Below are 16,692 nucleotides of genomic sequence, written 5' to 3'. Positions count from 1 at the left end.
GAAGCAAGGAGCAAGGAGAAGCAAGGAGCAAGGAGAAGAAAAAATAGAAAACACTGTTCAATGCCAGTCAGGTCGATAAGGACAAAGCACATTTTTTTTCCTCAAAGTGGCAACTTAAAGTGGAGCACTAGTGCTGATTCTGACCTAAATATAGCAGAGAGAGAGAGAGAGAGAGAGAGAGAGAGAGAGAGTGAAAGAGAGTGAAAGACAGTGAAAGAGAGAGAGAGAGATAGAGAGCGAGAGAGCGAGAGCGAGAGAGAGTGAGAGAGGAGGAGAGAGAGAGAGAGAGAGAGAGAGAGAGAGAGAGAGAGAGAGAGAGAGAGAGCGAGAGAGAGGAGGGGAGAGAGAGAAAGAGAGAGAGAGGAGGAGAGAGAGCGAGAGAGCGAGAAAGAGAGCGAGAGAGAGAGTGAGAGAGAGAGAGAGAGAGAGAGAGTCAGAGAGAGAGAGAGAGAGAGAGAGAGAGAGAGAGAGAGAGGAGGAGAGAGAGTGAGAGAGAGCGAGAAGGGAGAGAGAGAGAGAACGAGCGAGAGAGGGGAGAGAGAGAGAGAGCGAGAGAGAGCGAGAGAGAGCGAGAGAGCGAGAGAGAGCGAGAGAGCGAGAGAGAGCGAGAGAGCGAGAGAGAGAGTCTTGAAAGGTTGTTTCAGAAATAACTCGTTACTTAGCCCCGAGGAGGACAGCTAGTAACCTCAATGCAAACTGGCTCCACTTTAACCACATCATCGATCGTATCTGTACCACAACCTCATCCCTCATCCATCCACATACAGTAACCTTGTCATCCATAATGTAAAACCTCATCTGTTCACATAACCTCGTCCACATTATCTACATGCCATGATCTGAAATCTCATCCACGTTGAGAAAGTAGTGAGTGGCACACCTGCAGATCTGCTTAGTTCAACACTCATTACATGTTTACTACAGTGGGATGAAACATCTCACTGAGCTACAAGCCCTGTCTGAGGAATGCCACACGGCCACAATACCATTTCTAGTATAAACATGACAGAACTGTGTTAGAGCCACGTAGTTCAAAACACAACAATATGTGTACACATCTATCATCCATATCTCACACAAGTAAACACTGTAGTAGATGCTGAATACAAGTGTGTGTGTGTGTGTGTGTGTGTGTGTGTGTGTGTGTGTGTGTGTGTGTGTGTGTGTGTGTGTGTGTGTGTGTGTGTGTGTGTGTGTGTGTGTGTGTGTGTGTGTGTGTGTGTGTGTGTGTGTGGTCCAGACTCACCCTCAGGGCTTCTATGACCAGGTCCCGGGCCTCCAGCTCTCCCTCCATGATGCTGAGCAGAGTCAGGAGCTCCGGCTTGCTCAGATTATCCATGTTAAACTCACATTTCTACAACACACACACACACACACACACAAATAAATAAATCTTACTTATTAACAGTGAGAGATGTATTAAAAACGTTTTTTGAAATATAGCTGGGACACACATTTTTCTCCAGACAATATTATACTCTGTTTTTAGAAAACACTCATAAATATGCATGTTTGTAATCAAATCCAAGGGAAATGACAAATGTTTTGGCAAAGAAGGACATGAAACTTCAGAGCACCAACTTACTGCAAACTGCATCAACAGCAACAAAACAGTAGAGTTAGAAATGTGCATGATGACTAACAACACTCCTCAGATGGGTCTCATTAAGGCTTGTTAAAATGATGCTGAATGTCTGGCTGTACATTGAGGCCATTAAGGTCCAACTACATTTAGCCACATCATTAAAATCTGATTTGGCCATTTGGACCCACAGGGACAACGGATGGTTTGGGAAGTAGGATGGCGGTAATTGTGAGTGACCAGACCACTTTCTGCTTTTGCGTCATCAATCAATTAAAAGCTTTTCCAACCTCTCTGAGAAATGGCTGGCTATACATTCCTGGGTTTACCGGTAGAGTGTTTGGCGAGGAGAGAGAACATTGGAACGGTGGCTGCTTCTGGTTAGTCTACATTCCATGATAGAGACGACAGTATCAAACTGACTGACAGATGACAGACTGACGACTCATTGTTCTGATTGAATAAGACTAACTTGTCTGGTCATCCTCCTTCCACAACTTAAGATGATATTGGGAGCTTAACTAAATTCATATAGGTGTACAATGAAAATGATGCAACCTCACAGGCTGAAAGATGCACTGAGATAAGATTGGAGGTGATAAAGTTACTTGGCAAGAACATCTGCAGAGAAACCCTCTCTTATAGCACTAGATACAGGGGTGGGCAATTCCAGTCCTGGAGGGCCTGATTGGTGTCACACACCTGACTCCAATAATCACCTAATCATGATCTTCTGTTTAGAATGACATTTGATGAATCAGCTGTGTTTGTTAGGGATGGAGATAGAAGAACATCCAATTCCATTTTTCATTCTAATTTCTTTCAGCTGAGCTTTTGTTTTTGCTCAGCAATTTGTTCAATAAAACAATAAAGGAAAATAAAATCTGGAGAGGGAGGGAGACGAACTCCTAGCCTCTAGTCACAAGCATTCTATTTTATCTCTGCTAAGGCAGATGTGTTTGTACCTGTTCAATTTGGTGACGTTCAATCACCCTGCCACAGATACGTGATTGTCTATCATTCTTCTGAATCCCTGCCAATGTTTGTCCATGTTCATCATCGATCCAGCAGCCTCCTTCATAAAGATCCATTAAATCACAGACAGAATATATAACCTATGAAACCAGCCTGGTCTTTCAGCAGGCTGCTGGAGTTCAAAGTGTTCCTAAATACTAGGCATTCACATACTGTGTCTGGATGACAAGACATCGTAAGACTCTAGTGGCTTGAGATACCGGTATGTCAACTTTTGTGTAAATTATAGGCCAGAAATTGATACATGTTTTATTTAGTCTAATATAGATTTGTAAAATCATTTTAGTCGTGCAAGCAAGTAAACCAAGTTACAGTAAGATTGAAGCCCTTAGAAAGTATGGCACTCTATTTCCTTCAGAACAGCCCCAACCAAGCCAGGATGGGGTTAAAAGTGAAGAATCCAGCGATTGATTCACTCTGTTTCAAGCTTTCAAATGAATTCCCAACCCCTACGCAGCATTCTCCCCATGCTGTGCTGCTGCCAGTGAGCCATTTGGAGAATTGGAAGTCTTCGAAGGCTTGCATGACACTATCCCAACCAAAGCCTGTACACGCTGCTGTCAAGTGGGCCCCCGGTCTTCGTCAATGTACTCGGGTGGCATTTCTCCCTCCTGCATTTCTGCACAGTGAGCAGGTGAGGGAAGCTAAGGCTAATTTGTTCCATGAGCCGTGAGTTAAGTTCCAAATGGTAGCCTATTCCCTATATAGTGCACTACTTTTGACCAGAGCCCTTGTAGTTCACTACATAAGGAATAGGGGGTCATTTGGGAGGCAGACGTGGTGTGCTGTGCTGCCTGCAAAGGGCAGGAGCCTGGCTAGTATTCAGCTAACTCCTCACTGTACTGGAGTTAATCAGGACTATGTCACTTCCCATTGGGACACACTGAAGAGGACAAGACTGAAGACCAGCTTCAAGCTTTAAGGCCTCAAGTGTTTTTGTTACATTGGAAAATGTTACTGCATATGCTTAGAAACTAGGGCTGTGACGATACCAGTATTTTTATTTATTTATTTCACCTTTATTTAACCAGGTAGGCAAGTATCGCTGACCAGTGTGGCCCTACCACCACCATTCATCAACCTCTGACCCCTCTCTAAACCAAGTGAATCGGTCCTCAAGGGCCCTTCACAAAAGAAACTCCCTGACCAAGGGCCAACAAAAGAGGGTGTTGCAGGCAGGACTCTATAATGCGACTAAATATTTTGCTGTGCCACCAGGAGTTGTACTTTGGGAACACAATGAGCCTAGAAAAACTTATTCCAGATAATAATTGTTGTAATGATAAGGCTTCGCTATACCATTGTTTCCGAGTCCCTAGAGAAAAAGGAGAGTGCATATTCGTTAGCATCATGGTTGTACCATTACTACAGAGAAAACGGCTTCTAGCCCAAACAGGTCAAAAGATCTGACCCCTATTACTGGAGAGGACGGATAGTTGGTTGATGTGCTGTCCTCAAGGCACCTGTTCAGCTGAACGCTAAGTGTAAACTAGCCTCCGGGCCGTTAAAGCAAGGGAAGGAGTGCAGTGTGCACTGAACGCGCTCAGTAGAGCTGGGCTGGCTTGGCTGACACGGTACTCTGAGCTATGCCAACTGAATCACACGTCTCCGGTGTACATACCCCCTCCCCTTCTCCTTCTCTCACTCTGCTCTATCTCTGGCCTCCTTCCTTCCATCTCTCTCTTGCTTTCTTTCTGCCCCCTTCCATTACTTTCTTACTTTCTCTTGCTTTTCTTGCCTTCTGAGTCATTCCATGTCATTTCAGCAAGCCATGACACCCACCATCTCATATTGTTCTGAAATCGTTCCTGTGGTTGGAAACAGGTAAGATTGGCATTCCTGAAACATCATTTTGTTGAAATTTAAGCTAATTAATTACACCCAAATTGGCTATTTTAATTTATAGGATTCAGATCCTATTCAATAAATATATTACCCAACATCAGATTTGTACCAAACATCTTCCTACCAATGAGTAAGACATTTTTTGGTCAAAAACCACCAACGGACCCTCCACACCCCACGCCAATCCCACCCCAACAACCAGTATACAGTATCAACTCTCTATGTTTGACAAGTATAGTATAAAGCTGTGGCTTGGAGTATTGCTTCTTCATACTATGTAATATATTCCCCTGTGAATCAGGTGATGTTTTTTTCGCCCTGTTCAGAGACATTTTTCATTGAAGTTGCTTGCATTATTTACCATAAAGAAGTGTGGAAGTACCCGATTTTGACCACTGGATGCCTCTGTTCCTGCTATACCATCAAACTCTATTATCCATTTTAGTGTGCTACTTTGTATAGAAAACCAATAGATTTTACTCATGATGAAAATAAACTGTGTGGTCATCCTCACAAGTCAAGTCAGTCCTCCATGAAAGCAATTCAGTTTGTCCGTCTCTTAGCAACCTAATACTTAAACCCAACTCCCCTTGAATGGTCCAATAAGTGGCAGCTCTCAGAGGGCTATCACTTTGACTTTTCCTACAAGCCCAAAACTTTGATGGAGAAATGGGCTAGGGACTTCCCTAACAAAACGATACATTGCATGGCAGTATTGTGTTTTTCAACAAAAATAAATATCATGAATAAGCTCTATATACAGTATATATTATGATATTTACCATTAAACCCAACCCAATACCATTACCATTGTAAAACACTATACAGTGTGTGTTGGGACTTTTACCATTGAAGACCATAACATGGAAACCATTTTAACTGCTGTAGCCCAATGGTTTGCTTGTTCACCAGGAATAGTCTAACAGTAACTAATCCAGACCTTTTTTGATGGGAAAAAAACCATACACAAAGGGGACGTTTCTTGGACACAGATTAAAGGAAACTGTCAAATATTTTTCAACTTCATATTCATTATCTCCAGCGCAACTCCAACATCAACATAAACTCAGCAAAAAAAGAAACGTCCTCTCACTGTCAACTGCATTTATTTTCATCAAACTTAACATGTGTACATTTTTGTATGAACATAACAAGATTCAACAAACTGAGACATAAACTGAACAAGTTCCGCAGACGTGTGACTAACAGAAATTGAATAATGTGTCCCTGAACAAAGGCGGTGTCAAAATCAAAAGTAACAGTCAGTATCTGGTGTGGCCACCAGCTGCATTAAGTACTGCAGTGCATCTCCTCCTCATGGACTGCACCAGATTTGGTTGTTCTTGCCCACTCTTCTCAGAGTGGGCAACTTGCAGGAACTCACCTGCAAGTTCCCAGACATTTCTGGGGGGGGGAATGGCCCTAGCCCTCACCCTCCAATCCAACAGGTCCCAGACATGCTCAATGGGATTGAGATCTGGGTTCTTCGCTGGCCATGGCAGAACCCTAACCCTAACCCTCTTTAGTGTCCTAAGTTTTCATAACTGTGACCTTAACTGCCTATCGTCTGTAAGCTGTTAGTATCTTAACGACCGTTCCACAGGTGCATGTTCATTCATTGTTTATGGTTCATTGAACAAGCATGGGAAACAGTGTTTAAACCCTTTACAATGAAGATCTGCGAAGTTATTTGGATTTTTACGAATTATCTTCGAAAGACAGGGTCCTGAAAAGGGGACGTTTTTTTGTTGTTGCTGAGTTTATGTGAAAATTGCACGTTTCTATGTTAGATAGAGGAATATAAGTGTTTCCAATGAAATCATCGGTGTACATCATGTGATTTAAACCAATTATGAGTAGGCAATGCCTACTAATTGCCTAATAATTGTCTACTAATTTTCTACTAATTGGTTGATGATATCATTGGAAACACTTACCTTCCTCTATTTCGTTTACTACAAAACATAGAAACATGCCATTTTCACATATGTTGATGTTGGGGTGGTGCTGGAGATGAATATGAAGTTGGAAAAAATCATTATTTTAAAAGTGTAAGAGAAGGTCAAACTGAATTGCTTTCATGGAGGACTTGAATTGTGAGAGCGATCACACAATTTACTTTCATCATGTGCCAAATGTATTGGTTTTCGACCTAAAGTTGCAAAGGAAATGTTGCACTCTTAAGTGATAATGCCCGAGAAGCCGGTGTTTGGAGGATATATTGGCATGCGTGTTGTTAGGCCCAAGACGAATTCGAGGGCTGGCAAACTGTGCCAATATATCCTCCAAACACCGGCTTCGAGTGCATTATCACTTTTATACAACGGGTTAGCAACATATTCTAATAATTATTTAAAAATTTTCATTAAAAACGTTATTTGGATTAATTTATTCATACTATTTCATCCTTCCACAAGATATAGTCCTGACCCAAATCTGGGGGTCACGTCCTGACCAGTATAGGGGTTATTTTGTTATTGTAGTTTGGTCAGGACGTGGCAGGGGGTATTTGTTTTATATGGTTCGGGTTGTATGTGTATGTAGAGGGGTGTTTGGTTTATGTATTCCGGGGTTTTTTGTATTGTTCTATGTTAGTATAGTTCTATGTTCTGTCTAGTCTATTGTAGTTCTATGTTTAGTTTATTGGGGTTGGACCTTCAATTGGAAGCAGCTGGTAATCATTGCTTCTGATTGAAGGTCCTATAATTAGGAGTTTGTTTTCATGGGGGTTTTGTGGGAGGTTGTTCTTGTATTGCTGTATGTTGCCTTAAAGACTGTTTTTCGGCGTTCATCATTTTCTTGTTTTGTTGGTTATAAGTGTTCACATTACAAGTTTAATTATGAGCACTCAACCCGCTGCACCTTGGTCCATTCCTCACGACGAACGTTACACTAGGGTTGCTAGAGACGCAACCCAGTCGTTCAGTCTTTTTGTTCTGTATCTTTGGACGCGACCCAGTCGTTCAGTCTTTTTGTTCTGTATCTATGGACACAACCCAGTCGTTCAGTCTTTTTGTTCTGTATCTATGGACGCAACCCAGTCGTTCAGTCTTTTTGTTCTGTATCTATGGACGCAACCCAGTCGTTCAGTCTTTTTGTTCTGTATCTATGGACGCGACCCAGTCGTTCAGTCTTTTTGTTCTGTATCTATGGACGCGACCCAGTCGTTCAGTCTTTTTGTTCTGTATCTATGGACGCGACCAAGTCGTTCAGTCTTTTTGTTCTGTATCAATGGACATGATCCAGTGTTCGTGCTAAATGTTCTATTGCCATACTGGCTGGCAACGTTCTTATCCCTTGCTTGCTAGATAGCCAACTATGGCTAGCTTACAGTCATGTCAAAAAGTGCAGCCAGAATAACAGCAAAGTAGCTGCATTTGCATATGTTTAAGCTGTTTTCTAGTGACATTTATTTGGATACACCCATAACAATGAGTTAATGAGGTACAATTTTGCCTGGCATAGAAAATGTGCTCACTTGTCAGGACACTGTTGTTCTGAGGAGCTAGCCAACAACACAGCTACAGTAACACAACCACTTCAAACTCAAATCAAATCTTATTAGTCACATGTGCCGATTACAACAGTGAAATGCTTACTTACGAGCCCCCAACCAACAATGATGTTTAAAAAAATACGGCCAAGAATAAGAGATAAAAGTAACAAGTAATTAAAGCGCAGCAGTAAAATAACAATAGTGAGACTATATACAGGGGGGTACCGGTACAGAGTCAATGTGCGGGGGCACCGGTTAGTTGAGGTAGTATGTACATGTAGGTAGAGAATTTGAAGTGAGTATGCATAGATGACAACAACAACAGAGAGTAGCAGCGGTGTAAAGAGGGGGGTGGGGGGGTTAATGCAAATAGGCTGGGTAGCCATTTGATTAGATGTTCTGGAGTCTTATGGCTTGGGGGTAGAAGCTGTTTAAAAGCCTCTTGGACCAAGACTTGGCGCTCCGGTCCCGCTTCCCATGCGGTAGCAGAACTGAAAAGCTGGAAAGACTGTAAATTAGCTGCGTTTCGTTTTACCTTCTTTCAATAAATGTTTTTTGTATATATCCATTCAAATTATGCCAGCTGATTAATGATTTCGACTGGCTGAGAAACTCTGCCTGTCTGTCTCATCCTGACTCCCGACACGTTCATTACTATGGGACAGCAGGAGATTGAATTTGAATATTGAAACAATGTTGAAATGTCGGAGAGACAAACAGCAAGGTTTATACAAATCTCCGCTGTTGAAAACTAGATGTTAGACTAAAAGAAATGTGAGATAATGTCTAGATGCTTTTTATAGTGGAGATCAAGTTTATAAAGTACCTGGCTGGGCTGATGAGACAGTGGATTGGCAGTCTAATGGAACAGAGTAAATAGGCATTTTAACGTCATAGATTTAGCCGGTGGCAACTTGTGGAATAGACACCGTCTGGAATGCAGTTTTAACCAATCAGTATTCAGGATTAGACCCACCCGTTGTATAATATGTAATAAACACAAGGAGACCAGCAATATTGATAAAATGGTGAGGCGGTATAGCAGGAACAGCAAATCAAATCAAATTGTATTTGTCACATGCTTTGTAAACAACAGGTGTAGACTAACAGTGAAATGCTTACTTGCGGGCCCTTCCCAACAATGCAGAAAAAAGAGAAATAATATAAAAATAATAACACAAGGAATAAATACACAATGAGAAACAATAACTTGGCTATATACACGGGGTACCAGTACAGAGTCGATTTGTGCAGGGGTACAATTACATTACATAGTATGGAGAAGCAATACTCCAAACCACATCATCATACTACTTGTGAAACATACAGAACTGATACTGAATACTGCTTGTTAGGGTGGGAATGGCTACCCAGACTATTTGCATTGCCCCCCCCTGTATATATTCCTGCTATTGTTATTTACTCCTGCTCTTTAATTATTTGTTATTCTTATCTCTTATTTTTGGGGGGCATTTTCTTAAAACTGCATTATTGGTTAAGGGCTTGTAAGTAAGCATTTCACTGTAAGGTGAACTGTTGTATTCGGCGCATGTGACAAATACAATTTGATTCGATTTTGATTGGTGTGGGGTGTCCGTAGGTGGGTTTCATTTTTTTGTCTTACTCATTGGTAGGAAGAAGTTTGGTCCAAATCTGATGTTGGGTACTATATTTATTGAATATTATCTAAATCCTATAAATTAAAATGGCCAATTTGGGTGCAATAAAAAAAAAATACAAAAAATGTGCAACTAACAACACAACCGATTTCAGAACAATCTGAGATGGTAGGTGTGGAAACTCCTCTCTTATGTGCTTTTTGAGGTGGAACGACCCTTGTTCTTCTACCACCACCCACATCTCTTCTCTTCTTCCCATTTCAACAGCTACCTGCCTGTCTCGCTCCCCCACCCCAAGGGGATCTTCCGGTCAATATTTTCAATAGCCTTTGAACCTCAAACCCAGAACAGTTATTGTATTTCCTGTGCCCTATAAGAATATGCAAATGCTTTAGAAATGCTCAATTACATATAAACATATATAGAATAGGCGTAGTTCATGGTAAAGTCAAGTGGCTAATGGGAGACTGGCCAGCCCAGTGCCTATTCTGCATGAATTGACTGACTGGTCGATAGACAGCAATGGTCTGACTGAACAGAGCACATGGAACTATCCAAGCATACCACGAACAGGGAAAGGTTCCACGGACCCCTCCCGCGGGGCAAAATATTGATTAATTTGCACAGAGGGGTAGCAAGCTGCTGCCCTGGCACATATGTTGCAACCTGCCTGTCTGCAAGACGAGGGGCCAGTGTGAGAAGTCCCAGATAGATGAGTGTAAACAAGTGCAACTCAGCCTGATTAGTCAGGAGACTGCAGACAAACAAACACTCACTAAGATTCAACATTTCTAATACTGTTCTATTGGTCACAGGTCAAATCTAAAGTATTAGTAGGCCTACAGAATACGGAAAAGTTTTTTGACTGCAAATAGCCTATGCTTTATGTTCAGACAAGTGCTGCTGAATATTGGATTGTAGTGGTTTGGTTTGGGGGTCCTCATAGGATAGCTTTCTTTCTTTTCTAACCATAAAGGCAATATTTTTCAAACGCAAATTTGCATGTAGGCTACATCAGATAACAATATATTCACATTAAAGCCACAATGACACAAAGCACAAACCAACCATTAACATATTTTGTTTCAACTTAGAGCTTTGATGTATAGAGAAGAATTACAGCATTGTGCATTGAACAGCCATCTCAAAAGCAGCGCCCTATCTCGTAGCCTATTCAGAAGACGAGCCAGTGCAAACCTATAGCCTAAATTGTGTTTCAAATGTAAGTAGCCTACACATTGAAACCACAGTTGTAACCACATTGTAACAACTGTATTACAACACCGCAAATCAGTGCTTTATAGCCAACTACGCTTGCCCATATCGGCCGTGCCAACAGACTGAGCTTTTTGAGGTGTGAGAAATATATTAACCCAATTCCTTTGATTTTAATTCTCATAAGAGACTTGGATCATATGTATGTAGTCTATTTGGAGAAAAAAAATCTGAGAACCTTTGTTTTGCTGTTCGCTACATTATCACAAGAATAACATCTTGCTGTTGCTTCAAGATGAACACAGGTTCATTGAGAAATGCACCGTCTTTCTGTATTCATTGTTCCTGTGCCCGGTGCCTTTATTCCAAAACGAATCATGAAAATATAGAAACATATAGACCTGGCTATAATATAAAAAGGTCTTACCGCTTCGACACTTCCAAGCACTGTTGTTGCCAGTGTTTGTATCGGAGGACGCTGTTCCCCGCTCGCTCCCTCCGACGCCATCTTCCTACTGTAGCGGTCTGTTGGAGTGAGGGCAACACACAGAACATAAAACAACGCATTCGGTACCACTTTAACTACTACGCTGCTGAATGCAAATATCACATACGACTGAAGCCTCAAATTGTAAAAACACGCGAGAGAAAAATGTGTCTCCGCGGATGAGACAGTCTAGACTCGACCGGACCATGGCATTTCGGGGAGCGCAGGTTGGTTAAGGGCAGTAGGCGTGGACCTAGGCGTATTCCAGATGAGAATGCGTTCTCAGTTTGAAAGGAGGTGCGTTGCGCCGTGGCTAAAGAGAGACACAAATATATGTGGTGGGGACAAGTGTAGCCAAGGCTGTGTCCTATTTCTGCCTAAACCCATCGTGCCAAAGCATACAACCTAGGCTACCTATTACCCTTTCTATGACTGTGTGGAATCGGTGGATGTGTGTATAACATAAACTGATGAAGGATGGTCTTCATGTTGTGTTGTAATGAATTATATTAACATGCCGACAGTCAGAGTAACGGTTTCGGCCTATTGGGATAACGTATGCCTAAGAATGCACCACAGATACAGTAGCCTGTATCATTCACTGTTTTGTATAATTATATAATTATATCAAATATTCCAAGTGCATAATGTCAGCTAAAATATCCAGGATATACACCTTTTTTTACAGGTTATATTTTCCTGCAATTATTACCTCATAGCCTAAACGTTTTTGTTAAATGTAGGCCCAAAGACCTACAGGCTTGTAATCTAGATCTGCGGCCTGAGCTATGCCTTTGGATCGATAGATCATGTATCATTTCTGTCACCATTTATTTCAATGCTGTCAATAATGGCTCTCCATTCTCGACAGACGATCGACCATGGATGTGAATGGATTTTACTGGGGTTTCCAGATGTGCCATTTAGAATTACAGAGTTGATCCCTGCTGCCTGGTTATTTATTGCCTTGATACACTATTTGGGTGAAATAGCATTGTGATGATGTACAGTAGGCCTGCGATAATTACTGACGGGCGCTTGGGTTTGGACTGTTTTATAGCTGGTGCCATTGCTGCTTTAAATTACACGCACAGTGGAATATCTTGGTGACGTCACATCCACAGTGTGTCCCATTTCTCTGTTCCACAGACTCTCTTAGCTTCATACTGTATGTCATAGTTTGAATTAAGTATGTATAGTACAGCACTGTGTTGTCTCAATTACCACACCTACAGGCAGGGGCGGAAATCCCGGGGGGGGACGGGGGGGTACACGACCCCCCCATCCTGGGAAAAATATGATTTGTCCCCCCCAATATATCACTGAAACATAAATATGTAATTTAAATAATATTAATAATACGCAATGAAAGCAATTGTGCTGATTATAGACACTTCATAGCACGTTTTTAAGTTTCAAACTATTGCAACCCCCCAACCTTTGCCTCACAATGGTTTGATCCACTGCCAGTTCCTTAGTTGGCAAGGTAACAGAGGGGTCGTGTCTACTGTCTGAAAGGCACTCAATGAAAGTAACTGACGTGAGGTTAATCTAGTCAATCGCGCACACACACTAGCTGAATATGCAGAGCTAGCACGCAAATATTAACTATTAAGCTAGCTAGTACCTATTCCATTTATGTGGCGTCGTCAAAGATGGAATCTTTGCTATCGTCAATTTATTCCAAGATCAGCATGCAGATGATGTAAGTTAGTGCTTCAAAGTCCCTGTGATAAGGTTAGCGATAAACTGAAGTCCAAACTGAACAGAACTACACTCTCTTCTACCATTGTCTTAAATATATTTAACGGTCTCGTTGCAAAAGCTAAATTGTCGCAAGGGAACTTTTATATATTTATTTTATTTCATAAATCCATACCTTCAGGCTCTGATCAGGCCCTACACCCAAACAAGGGCACTGCGTTCATCCACCTCTGGCCTGCTGGCCCCCCTACCTCTGAGGAAGCACAGTTCCCGCTCAGCCCAGTCAAAACTGTTCGCTGCTCTGGCACCCCAATGGTGGAACAAGCTCCCTCACGACGCCAGGACAGCGGAGTCAATCACCACCTTCCGGAGACACCTGAAACCCCACCTCTTTAAGGAATACCTAGGATAGGATAAAGTAATCCTTCTAACCCCCCCCCCCCCCACCCCCTTAAAAGACGGACATCAGAGTATTTTTCAGTACACCAAAACGCATAGTAAGAACCCTAGTAGCCTAATATCTCAAAGACTAGTTGATAAAATGTTCATAAGAAAGAAATGAAATTCTAATGGAAATGTTTCACAATGATGTCAGTTGGCAACAGTTGGCACACAGACAGCAGAGTTGGGGACAGATATGCAGGGACAGACTGGCAGAGACAGGGAGTCTCAGGTAAGTTTGTTGAGTCTTTGTTTGGCAACATTATGAAAGGTTCTCAATTTTTTTTACTTGTAAAATAGGAACATAATTGGAAAATGCCATGGATACCCCCACTCTCAACTTAAACTGGTGACTGAACTAAGATTTGTTAAAGGCAATGGTATTGCTGTTGTGATTATTTGTGTAGTTTTGGGTACCGGTAGTTAGGAGTACGGCAAACACCTTATTTCTTTGGTTCCTCAATATAAATTTACCATATTACAATGTAGGCTATGTGTTACAGCACTACTTTTGGTGTCCCCCTCAGGAATTGCTCTTGAGAAAATTTCATGTAATTGTCCCCTCCAAAGTTGATATCAGATTTTCGCCCCTGCCTACAGGTGCAATCAAAGTGGACAGCTGCCAGTCAGTCTGTGCGCTGTTAATTTATGATGTGGCCCAAGCCCTTGGCTCGTAGACATAGCTTATTATTGTCCTGGCTCCTGTCATGCGTCAAATCCAAAACTCATGTCTAAATCAGATGCAGATCGCTGGACATTGCTGGAGATGTCATGCAGAGATAATCTTTTCCATGCATCCCTTTCTCAATCATGGTGCTGAAGGGAAACGTGTCATTAGTTGGGGATTATGGGGACTGTTTGGATGAAAGGGGCTCAGTGCCTTCACAAAGTATTTACACCCCTTGACTTTTCCACATTTTTGTGTTAAAGCCCGAATTCAAAATGTATTACATTTAGATTTTTTTTGTCACTGGCCTACACACAATACCCCATAATGTCAAAGTGGAATGATGTTTTTTCGAAACGTTTACAAATTAATTATAAATGAAAGCTGAAATGTATTGACAAAATAAGTATTCAACCCCTTTGTTATGGCAAGTCTAAATAAATTCAAGAGAAAAACTGTGCTTAATAAGTCACATAATAAGTTGCATGGACTCACTCCTTGTGCAATAATAGTGTTCAACCTCCTCTCTGTACCCCCACACATAAGGTCCTTCAGTCAAGCAGTGGATTTCAAACAGGAATTCAACCACAAAGACCAGGGAGGATTTCCAATGCCTCGCAAAGGGCACCTATTGGTAGATGTGGTAAAATTTTTAAAAAGCAGACATTGAATATCCCTTTGAGCATGGTGAAGTTACTAATTACACTTTGGAGGGTGTATCAGTACACCCCAGTCATTACAAAGATACAGGCATCCTTCCTAACTCATTTGCCAGAGAAGAAGGAGACCGCTCAGGGATTTCACCATGAGGTCAAGGGTGACTTTAAAACAGTTACAGAGTTTAATGGCTGTGATAGAAGAAAACTGAGGATGGATCAACAACATTGTGGTTACTCAGCAATACTAACCTACAGTAAATGACAGAGAGAAAAGAACCAAGCATTTACAGAATACAAATATTCCAAAACATGCATCCTGTTTGCAACAAGGCACTAAAGTAATACTGCAAAAAATGTGGCAAAGCAATTCACTTTTTGTCCTGAATACAGAGTGTTATGTTTCTGTCAAATCCAATACAACACATTACTGAGTACCACGCTCCATATTTTCAAGCACAGTGGTGGCTGCATCATGTTATGGTTATGCTTGAAATCGTTAAGGAATGGGGAGTTTTTCAGGACAAAAATAAATGAAATGGAGCTAAGCACAGGCAAAATCCTAGAAGAAAACCTGATTAAGTCTTCTTTCCACCAGACACTGGGATATTAATTCCCCTTTCAGCAGGACAATAACCTAAAACACAAGGCAAAATATACACTGGAGCTGCTTACCAAGAAGACAGTGAATATTCTTGAGTGGCCGATTTACAGTTGTCGTGTCTGGACTATCATTAAATGTCAAGACTTATTTATATCAAATCAGTTCGCTAGGTTTAATTATTATGTGATTAAACTAATCATGTAAACATTAATTAACTAGGAAGTCGGGGCACCACGGAAAATGTTGAGATTTACAGAGTTATAATTTTCCGAATATAACTCTTCAGATATTTAACATTTTATCAATTAGTCATTCTCATGAATGTATTATTATTACCTCATCAGTTCTCATTACTGAACGTCGCAAACCCTTGGATATCTGCATGAACCCTAGCCTAAATCATGAATCAGCAATATACAAATTGGCTTAATTATTTATTTACTAACTAACTAAATAATCACACAGAATTACATAACAAACAGACAGTAGATATTTGGGTTACTACATGATATAAATAAAAAGTCCCTAGTGGACAAAGCCGATATGACGGCTTGGTAGAAAAGGAAAGGGGTGGGGACTGAAAAATATAATCATTGAAATGTCGGTTGTCGGTATTCTCGTACTAGACTTATCTAATTTCTAGCTGCAGACTAGTAATTATACGTCTAAGATTTGCTCTTATTCTGTAGTGATCGATAGTCTCAGAGTTTAACTATTTCCAGCAGTGTAGCCAAAACTACAGCTGTATGGTCTAATGGTCTATAGAATTGTAGCCATTCCAACGTGGGGACTCGCTCACTGACTTAATGTATATTTTGTAGGAAGTGGGTTTTATACTCTGTGGAAAAATTGGCAGTTCTATGACGCCTAATGTTATGTCTGGGCTCACGGGGGTGTGGCCACTGACTAGTTAATCTTTGTATGAAAATCCAAACTCTCATTTAGAAGGTTAACATCACATTACATCTTTTCACAAGTAGTTTCATGTTTAATCACATACGTACGTTTCACAATATTTAGATGTAAACCTGACAGCTGGGAAATGTACACTGTAAGAGATACAGTTATGTGTGTTTCCTATCCTTCATGAGATCACCAAATGAACTTCAGTCGTCCCGACTGTCCCTTTAAGTGTCCACGAACCATTCCCACATTCTCAAAAGTAGAAACATTGTTTAAATCTCCCATTTTGGAGATTAAGAGTTTTGAACAAAGAGAAGCTCTTTGTTCTGGTAGACTCTCTCTCTCAATACTGCATGGCAGTTTCTACCAGGTATTTATGACCATTCTAAAACCTGACGTGCGAGAGAGAAGGAGAGACAAGGAGGGGGGGAGCCATGA

General features: G+C 41.3%; 1 protein-coding gene across 1 annotated transcript in view; it reads right to left on the bottom strand.

Annotated features, from left to right (window-relative positions):
* The window catches only part of LOC106561548 (cortactin-binding protein 2), a 111,935-nt gene extending 100,333 nt beyond the window's left edge, over positions 1 to 11,602 (bottom strand). The window contains 2 exon segments of the mRNA XM_014125626.2: positions 1,247 to 1,354; positions 11,220 to 11,602. Of these exon segments, the coding sequence (XP_013981101.2) occupies positions 1,247 to 1,354; positions 11,220 to 11,300 (189 nt within the window). The 5' untranslated portion in view covers positions 11,301 to 11,602.
* Positions 11,603 to 16,692: the final 5,090 nt, after the last annotated feature.

The sequence above is a fragment of the Salmo salar genome, chromosome ssa10, assembly GCF_905237065.1.
Source record: "Salmo salar chromosome ssa10, Ssal_v3.1, whole genome shotgun sequence".
In the NCBI taxonomy this organism is placed as follows: Eukaryota; Metazoa; Chordata; class Actinopteri; order Salmoniformes; family Salmonidae; genus Salmo; species Salmo salar.
Note: the sequence above shows the minus strand (reverse complement) of the source record. Positions and strands in the feature narration are given on the sequence as shown.